The sequence below is a fragment of the Balaenoptera acutorostrata genome, chromosome 2 (genome assembly GCF_949987535.1).
Source record: "Balaenoptera acutorostrata chromosome 2, mBalAcu1.1, whole genome shotgun sequence".
NCBI lineage: Eukaryota > Metazoa > Chordata > Mammalia > Artiodactyla > Balaenopteridae > Balaenoptera > Balaenoptera acutorostrata.
Genome location: NC_080065.1, coordinates 41,865,172 through 41,875,302, shown reverse-complemented (window position 1 = coordinate 41,875,302; position 10,131 = coordinate 41,865,172). Strand labels below are relative to the sequence as shown.

The 10,131-nt window shown below is 41.5% G+C and overlaps 1 protein-coding gene across 1 annotated transcript; it reads left to right on the top strand.

Annotated features, from left to right (window-relative positions):
• Positions 1 to 5,335: 5,335 nt before the first annotated feature.
• On the top strand, positions 5,336 to 6,415 carry LOC103013888 (RNA-binding protein 4B-like). Its single transcript, XM_057541274.1, has one exon. It carries the CDS (start codon positions 5,336 to 5,338, stop codon positions 6,413 to 6,415), a length of 1,080 nt encoding a protein of 359 aa, XP_057397257.1.
• Positions 6,416 to 10,131: the final 3,716 nt, after the last annotated feature.

Below are 10,131 nucleotides of genomic sequence, written 5' to 3'. Positions count from 1 at the left end.
TATCCCTTTTGATTTTTTCCATTTTCCTCTAGTTTCTTATTTCCCACAGCATAATTGAGTTGGTTACCTCTGTGGGTCTGTTCCACACACTTGGGGAACCTGGGCGTAGGGGGAGAGTCACGGTTTGTGGACAAAGTAGAACAGAAAAATGTAAAGTGTAGCTCGTATATAAGAGTTAGCCACCCAAAGGTAAATTATACAAAGAGGAGACTAAATTAGGGTAGAAGAAACTCAGAATAGCCGTTCTCAAACTTCTGGTTTCACTTCAAGATGTTCAAAGTCATTAAGGACTCCAAAAACTTGTAGTTCATGTAGTTAAACATCTCTTTGATGTTTACTGTTATAATAAGTAAAACTGAGTAGCGATAAATATCATTTCAAGTAAATAAGCAAAAACCAGGCAAAGAGGTAGAACTTACTGCCACCACTCTACTTGCAAAATACAAATGAAGGTTGTTATTACATGAAAGAAAAACCAGCAGAAAGATTTCATAGCCTTTGCACATCTTAGTTCCCTAGAACAGGCAAAGTTTCTATGATTCCAACATGGAATTGCTGTGAACAAATACAGTATTGTAAGAAATCTATTTTACTTAGAGAGAAACTAAGCTCTTTAAAAGTTCTTGTAATTTGTTACAATCTGTGATTATTTGGGGTTCTAGGTACTTTCACCATAAGCATCTTTGCGGTAGATATCTTTGCTGGGATCATTTTCACTGCATAACTAATTGCCATAAGGCAATTTTACTGTAAAAGATAAAATAACTGTTTGACACTTTGGTTTCCTTCCTCCATTGACCCAGTGCTCCCATTTTTGTATTACATAGATCTGAGATCTCATAATGGTCTCTACAGTGATGAGTAAAGATGGTGGTCTTAAAATAGTAGATAACAACCACGTATGTCAACTTGATAGGAAACACGGTGATAAAACTTACTGGAAGTGCGAAATAAGAGGGTAAAGCCAGATTGCATACCTTACAAGAAAATGATAACATACCAGTTCGCAAATCCTTCAGCTGATTTGAAGGTGCAGAGTTGAACCCACATTTCCCATAGGACTTTGGAACATCCATCAACGGACAGGTGACAACATGCCAAGAACAAACAATATGTAGAGGCTCTCACAATGCAACACCTCAGTTACAAATGTGCATCCTGGTGTTTGGAAACTGATACCTCTCTTAACGAAGAACTTTTAACAACAAAGAAAAAGTGTGATGCTGAACAAGGAGATGAATCAACAGCAAAAAAAAAAAAAAGTAGAAAATACTATAAATGAACAAAAAGACTTGGAAGACAAGTGCTTAGGTTCAACCCACAAAATAAAATCAGTTACTTGCACAGTATTGCCATGAGTCTACACACATTTTAAGTGTATTCAAATATTTTGTATTTTGCAGCAAAGTCTTTTTAACTTTGTTATTCACTTTTCATGTTCCAGTATGTCTTTTTTAATGTCTCTCTTTTATTTTTCGTTATTTTATCTTTTACAGCAAAAAATATCTACAGCAAAGATGCTATGGCAAAAATAGCAGACCGGATCATTCTTATGTGCTCCATGCCAGGCATGTTAAATTCCATAGTCATCTTTAGAGTGACTTAGGAACCTGCCCACTGTAGTCTCTGAACGTCAAACCTTCTACCATTCTCTTTCCTTTCGAAAATGAGTTGCATGCTGAGCTGATCCACTTGCCACCATTCTCCTAATGTTTCCTTTGTGCGCTCCCCTCAGCAAACTCTCAAAGCTGTACAAAGACAGGTGCCTGCAGAACAACCCAGGTCTCTGCAGGGCACAAGGATGAACAACTCAGCCCAGGAATGCTGGACCCATACACACACACACACACACACACACACACACTCACACACACCAGACTTAGCCTCAGGATGTTTTTGTTTTGTGAAAAGGATGCTTTCCAAAATTTCACTCTGTTCAGGAGAATAGCCGTAATGCATTTTAAAATCTGAAATGTAGCCCTATGTTTTTCTGCACTAATGCCTAAGAAAATGATAAATATAAGGAATGACACCGTATTAGAAATTCAACTCATACAACCCTAGGTAAGAAAAAATCAATCATGTGAAACCATACACATTTTTCAAATTTTCCTTTTCAATGCACTGCAAATAATACATCTTCAGTATATTACAAATAATACCTTGTTAGGGGAAATAAAAAGAAGAGAAGAAAAATAAAAGTAGGAGTAGGAGAAACTGCATACATAAAAACTTTTTAAGAATACAATCATTTCTCTTGCTTCTACCCTCTCTTTGTAAAACCCAATCAGCCAATAAAAAAAAATGATCTTAAAGTTGAAAGAAAGTTATGAGAAGTATCTCTATGATTACTTTTGAAGTTTCCAGCCTCCAGTACTTATTTCTATGATTTGAATGTTACTGTGACAGATACAACATTAACATTTGCAGAATCTGATAGAGATACCAAGAGTGAAATAACGCAACTGTGCACAAATAGAATGTCCCCACAAGAGGAACACGTCAGGTGAATAGTGACATATACCAGAATACTGCTGGCATTTCAGGACTCATGTAATATGGAAAAACTAGTGAGGCATACAGGAAAAAAATAGGTTAGGTGAATGTGTCCTAGAGAAATGCTAGTTTGGAAAATTTACATTCCCCTTTTCATTTTTCTAAACTAACAATACACGGTGTGGTTTGACTGGAAAAATGTGTGTGCATATTTTTAATAGGAGGCACTGGTCTGCCATGTAAATGACCCATCAGGGAACACAGGACAAAGGATCAGCTATAGAGTTAAAATGACCTCATGGAGGCTGACACAAGACAGAGGTGAGAATTCGCTGTGTTCTGTTATTGGTGCCCACTGAGTACTAGCAGAACCCTCTCCCCTCCCTGGTTAGTGCCCACAGCAACGGCCCCTGAATGGTCTTTCTGGGGGCTATTTAAGCAACTGAGAAAATGTGAGTATAAATACATTAAACCTGACGGGAGGGCAGGGAGGCAAAGAACTTGTGTGCTAATCTCAAACTGAGTAGTTCTAGCCATGTGGCCTTGGGCAAGTCTGTGAACCTCCTTATTTTATCTGTGATGATAATAATACACCCAGGAGCATCGAGATAAAGCACAGGATGTAAAGTCTTTCTTTCTGAGATGCCAATCTCCTAACTCCCTTTCTTCTCTAAGGGCTATCTGGTCTTCTCTGGGCATCGATTCAGTGACATGTTTGTTTGCACACCAAGTTTCACAGGTTTTTATAGAATTTTATTAGAATCCTTAACCAAGACTTATAACAAATAAAAGGATCTGCTTCATAAATATAAAGCTAATATAGAGTCCTCATATTTAAGATTCACTCTAGTACATTTTCATGGGCTACTAGAAAAGTCTGAGTGTTTAGCTGTTTTTCAGAGAGAATTGATCAATGTTCTCTCTCCGGAGTCATGGGGACATGACTGGGACCTAAGGACCTAATTTTTCTTGACTTCCCATTCTGTTTTCTTTTTAGATAGTTTTTCCCTCTTCTGGCTCCAGAGGGCTTTCCTCTTCTCTTTGACAAATACTTTTAACAGCACTCAGCCCTTGAGGGTGTGTGTGTGTGTGTGTGTGTGTGTGTGTGTGTGTGTGTGTGTGTGTGTTTGGGCCAGAAACTGTATTCTCTTTCATTTTTTCTGTATAGCTTATGAAGTTTCCATTTTTTATCTTGTAACCATTTATGTGAGTTTCTGTTCTCAGCTTGCAAATAACTCTTGAGCTTGGCTCACCGTTTCTATTGTGAAGCATGAAACTCACTTGCCCTGGAGTTACACACACAGTCATAGATCTGCCTCAATCTGCACCAGAACCTGCCCTCTGGAGAACGGAATGCTTCTGGGGTTTTCCTCCCAAGTAATTCTTGGCAGAGCTGAAGGCTCTAGTTGTCCCTAAAGAAATCCTGTTGTCTGGGCTTCCTGGCAAAGGGCCTCTGTGTAAAGCACACCCTCCAGGAAACAAACTGCTCTGCTAGAACTTTCTGGTTTCATTGGTTTCAAACATCCCTCTCACAGCTCAGAGACAGAAGCAATAGGGCTACTTTGGGAAGCTGCTCTTTTTATCTCATACTCTCTTCTATCTGGGCATAGTTTATAAAATAACGCTGAAATTTATAAAATGCTGTAATATTTGAGTTATTTTTAATCTACCATTGGTTGTGTAGCAATAAAAATACAGGCAGTGATGAGGCAACATTCAATAAAACAGCATTTTATTGCTATAAAACTAGCCAATGGGAGCCTTCCTCTTAAGTCTGTAACTCTAGGGAACCAACAGCAAAGTACACCAAGGAAACTCCGGTTTTTGCATAATTCCTCTTCCTTAATTAATTAAAATGTGATTTTTAGGCTGTCTGATAAATAGGCAACATTACATAAGACTGAGGGGAATAAAACACCTGGAAGCTACTACTACCATAATTTGTATTTATTCCCTAATATGGTGAGCATACTATTTCTGGTCTTGCTTTTTTTTCCACTTAATTTACCCCCAAAATATTTTCCACGTTTCTATGAAGTCTTTACAATTGTCATGTTTAATAGTAACACAACTGTTGTTCTCACTTCAGGAATGGGATTCCCTTTTGTGACTCCATTTTTTAGTTACCCTAGTTAATATACAATTGTGAGTTCTCTCTCTGATGTATTAAGCAAAGAAGAATTGTTATTTTATTCAGTCTATAGCTTTGATGAAGACTTAGAAGCACAGACCAAAAAACAAACAAACAACAATGGAGCAATGGCAGAGAGCTCTAAAGGATTGATTTTAGCAGTATGCCCACTACCGCAGAATCCCTTCCTGGTGTTTCAAGACGGCAATACCACACTGACACATTTGTATTCTCGGAGATGATTACAGAGTTCCTGGCCTCCAAAAGAGTAGCAAAAAATGACCGTGGTTCAGCCCTAGAGCGCCTAACAAAGACTAACACCTGTGAGGGAAACTGAAGGAGCCATAGTGCACACTTGTTTGTCTTTCAAAACTTACCTAAATTCGAATCAAGACGCTTGAAGTATTAACTTCATTGATATTTCAGCAGAGCTGATTTCTGTTGCTAAGCTTCCAATGGTATGTTACATGATAGGAGACCTGGTAAGATGGTTCAACCAGTATCCTCTGACAGCCCAGTCGAGGAATCCATCGGTCCGGCTCCCGCGAGAGTGAGGGGCGGGGCAGCGCGCACTCGCGCGTGCGTGAGCCGGCGCGCGAGAAAGGGCCCGGTCTCGCTGAAGCTCGAGCGGCCGTCGCCATCTTGCAGGGTTCTCTCTGACGCGGGAGCCGCCGCCGCCGCCGCCGCCACCCGGAGGCTCTTGTCAGGATGGTGAAGCTTTTCGTTGGAAACCTGCCCCGGGAGGCCACAGAGCAGGAGATCCGCTCACTCTTCGAGCAGTATGGGAAGGTGCTGGAGTGTGACATCATTAAGAACTACGGCTTTGTGCACATAGAGGACAAGACGGCGGCCGAGGATGCCATACGCAACCTGCACCACTACAAGCTGCACGGGGTGAACATCAACGTGGAAGTCAGCAAGAGTAAGAGCAAAGCTTCAACCAAGTTGCATGTAGGCAACATCAGTCCTACTTGTACCAACCAAGAGCTTCGGGCCAAGTTTGAGGAGTATGGTCCAGTCATCGAATGTGACATCGTGAAAGATTATGCTTTCGTACACATGGAGCGGGCAGAGGATGCAGTGGAGGCCATCAGGGGCCTTGACAACACAGAGCTTCAAGGCAAACGAATGCACGTGCAGTTGTCCACCAGCCGGCTTCGGACTGCCCCTGGGATGGGAGACCAGAGTGGCTGCTATCGGTGTGGGAAGGAGGGGCACTGGTCCAAAGAGTGTCCGGTAGAGCGTACGGCTCGTGTGGCGGACTTGACCGAGCAGTATAACGAACAGTATGGAGCAGTGCGCACACCTTACACCACGGGCTACGGGGAATCCACGTATTACAACGACGCGTATGGAGCGCTCAACTACTATAAGCCTTACCGAGTCCGTTCTTATGAGGCAGTGGCAGCAGCAGCAGCAGCTTCCGCGTACAACTACGCAGAGCAGACCGGGTCCCATCTGCCTCAAGTCCAGAGCACAGCTGTGACCAGTCACCTCAACTCCACTTTTGTTGATCCCTACGACAGACACCTGTGGCCCAACTCAGGCGCTGCTGCCACCTCAGCTGCTATGGCTGCTGCCGCTGCCACCGCTTCCTCCTATTACAGAAGGGACAGGAGCCCCCTGCGTCGTGCTGCAGCTGTGCTCCCCACAGTTGGAGAGGGCTACGGTTATGGGCCAGAGAGTGAGCTGTCTCAGGCTTCAGCAGCTGCACGGAACTCTGTGTATGACATGGCCCGGTATGAGCGGAAGCAGTATGTGCACCGAGCACGGTACTCAGCCTTTTAAAAACTGGAGGTAGGATAACTGCGGACTGAACCCTCGGGCTGCGGTCGTATATGAGAACTTGCTCCGCGCGGTCCCCTTTGCCGAGATGTTTCCATTGCTTCATGTTTCAGTAAACAAAGGAGTTTGTGACCAACTATGTTTTCTTTCTTAAGTCTTCTAAGTTGACTTTTCTTTCCTCCTGATACTAGTCTCTGTAGCCTTTCACTCTATTCCTTATGTTCTCAGCCTCTGAGCAGCCCTGGGTAAGGATTATGCTGGCATCCCCTTTTTCCTGTACAGTGGAATCCCTCTTATCTTGCTTTCCTTAGGAGTTGAACCCTTCTCCCTGTCTACCTGCAACATCTCCTTTCCCTTTAAAATGACCATGTAGTGGCAAGCAGGCTTTTACTCTTCTCCGTTAGCTCTGGACTCTAACATTGAAGCTAATCTTCTGAAATTGCTAGGACCGTTGGGGTTTTGGTGGTTGTTGTTTTGTTTGTTTTGTTTTTTTATGTCTGACCTGTGATCATGGTACAGCATTAGCTGAAATTTAGCCTTATTTTACTCCACTTCTCCCCCTTTTTTTTTTTATTTAATATTTTGACAAATAAACGTTTCTAACACTTAAGTAAAAAAAAAAAAAAGGAATCCATCATCACCCACATAAGTTTTTCAGCATGGCCATTTTCCTGGGTGTAACAGTGCAGGCAAAGTTCCCTTCCCACCATCCTCAACATGAACTGCAGACACATTGAATGCAGACACATTGTTAGGAAGGCTGGTACTGCTAATCCATGGAGTAAATAAATGATACAGTCTGTCATTTTTGCAGCAAGATTTTGTACTGGCTTAGAGAATATTTGGAAACATTTTCAAGTCTTCAACACAGTCAAGAATTCTTCCCCTAAAAACATAGTTCCAAAAATTTCTCCTCTAAGTCTATAGAAAAATATTAAATCTAAATATTAATATCTAAAATATGACACAAATGAACTTATCTACAAAACAGAAACAGACTCACAGACATAGAGAACAGACGTATGGTTGCCAAGGTGGAGGAGGGGAGGGAGAGGGATGGACTGGGAGTGTGGTGTTAGCTGATGCAAACTAGTATATACAGAATGGATGAACAACAAGGTCCTACTGTATAGCACAGGGAACAATATTCAATATCCTGTGATAAACCATAATGGAAAAGAATATTAAAAAGAATATATGTATATATATAACTGAATCACTTTGCTGTACAGCAAAAATTAACACAACATTGTAAATCAACTATACATCAATAAAAAAAGAAAAATATTAATCTGAGGTGGCTAAAAGAGTTAAAAGTAAAATAAAACGATAAAGTCATTTAAAAAATCTAAAAAGAATTATGTAAAATGTTTACGTGATATTTGGATAAAGACTGTTTATGTTTTATGTAAGGGAAAAAATCATATGGAAAAACTATCAATGGATTTAACTCCATAATATTAAAACTTTTATGTTTCAACATTATGGACAAAACTAAATCCATCAAAAAGCTGGTAAAATATTTGCAACCAAATGACATTGTTAATAACCTTAACTATAAATAGGTAACGAAATAAAAATAGCAATGATAATTCAATAATTGAATACATAAAGATAATAAACAGAAAATTTATGAAAGAATAGGACCAAAAATCTCACCAAAAAAATGAGAATCAAATCAACTTCTATTTCCCAGGAGATGGAGTAGATAATATTTTCCCTATTCCTCGACTAAGTACAAATGAAAACACTGAACATTCTATATGAGACAAATATAAGAAGTCTATGGAAGGTGAACAGAAGAAAGACTCACTAGAGACCTGAGGATCCAAGGGACAAAATAGTGGTGAGTTCTCTGGGTTTTTTTGTCTTTTTTGCTCATATATCACAGAGCTGAAGAAGCTAGCAACCCAGAAATGTCAACAGATGCAGACAAATGAAGCCCCAACAAAAGCCCTCTCTCCCTAGCCAAAGGACCAAGAAAGGGGCAGCCTAACAAAAAAGAGAAGTTTTAGATAATAATCGTTCCATCGTAAGCATCACAGAAAACACACACACACACACACACAAAACCAAAAAAACAAAACCGTCTGGTTCCACCCTGCCCACACCAGCAAAGGCCTAGTGGAGAGTCTAGACTTCCATTCCCACCTGGCAGTCATGAAGTATCCCTTCCACTCCCCAGGTGGGGTGTTGTCTGAGGATACCCAGTTGTCAGAGATTTCATCATTGCCCAGGGAGTGTGGACAGCCTCCCTGTGTGGATTTAGTGGTGGTCTTATAAGGAGCAGTTGCAAGGCACTCCTACATCGGCCAGCCAGGGAGGCATTAGTGGAGGCCCAGTGGGGAGGCAGAACTCCCACTCCATCCAACAGTGAGGAGAAGTCCACTTGCTCAGGTGTCTGTGAGGCTGAGTGGGGAACCTGTACTTCCACCCTCACCTGGTAGTAATGAGATGACAGTCCAACATTTTCATCACATTCTCAAGGGCCCCAGGACCCAAAGATGTTTAAACCATAGCAATATCTTCAATGATAAAATCACTCATATTAACCCCTTAAGCTGGCTTAACTTCTTCAAGGAGTTTCTTCTTCTGGTGGACAAACTAGAATAAAGAGGTAATCATTTAAGAAGATGAATATTTTATCATTTAAATTCCTTGTTAAGTATCCTGGTGAGAGAGCTGATATATAGTGGCCGGGTAGCTGGTGAAGAGCCAGTGAGAAAATCCCAGTGACAAAGTGGCTGAAAGGATGGAAGAACTTGCTAATGTTGACATGGAAGACATTTGCATTGCAATGCAGCACCTGCCCCAATGCAAGTGCAGAAAATGAGGAAATGACTGAGTCCCATGTCTGAATGTAAGCATGTATGACACAGAAACAGTACATGTCAGGCTCTAGGAGGTGAAGGTGACCTGCTCACATGAACAATCCACAGAAATGTTGAGTCAGGCTTCGGATTTCCATAAGGTTTTGACCTAGGCATTTAAGCCAATCGTATTTAAAGTTCAAGGAGGGCTTCTCTGGTGGCGCAGTGGTTAAGAATCCGCCTGCCAATGCAGGGGACATGGGTTCGAGCCCTGGTCTGGGAAGATCCCACATGCTGCAGAGCAACTAAGCCTGTGCACCACAACTACTGAGCCTGAGTGCCACAACTACTGAAGCCCGCACTCCTAGAGCCCATGCTCCGCAACAAGAGAAGCCACCATGATGAGAAGCCCGCTCACCGCAACGAAGAGTAGGCCCTGCTCCCTGCAACTAGAGAAAGCCCGCGCGCAGCAACGAAGACCCAACACAGCCAATAAATAAATAAATAAATAAATAAAATTAATTTTAAAAAAAAGTTCAACGAGTATGGAGGAAATAAGATATTTGTAAAAATCCTTTCAAAGCAGGTGGGACCACAGAATCTTTGTGCTTCACAGACCCAAGTCATCATGATTTGCTTTTACTCTTCCAGATGCACAAGTAAAATGGCTCAGATGTTGCTTCCAGCAATTGGGGCTATAAATATTAGTATTCTTAGCAAAGGTTCCAGATTAACATGGTTGTAAAACCACGGCTTCCTGATACCCTGCAGTTTCTTTTCCAATTTCTACGTAATTCTAGTCTGTACGTGACATTTTTTTGTGGAGTTTTAGGCAATTGGCACATTGCGGCCATCTGGCAGGCAGTGGAGAAGCACACTTTTGACATTATAAGATGATGCATCAGTGAT

Bases quoted from the DNA above. Each gene is read 5' to 3' on its own strand.
- LOC103013888 (XM_057541274.1), top strand. From the start codon at position 5,336: ATGGTGAAGCTTTTCGTTGGAAACCTGCCCCGGGAGGCCACAGAGCAG.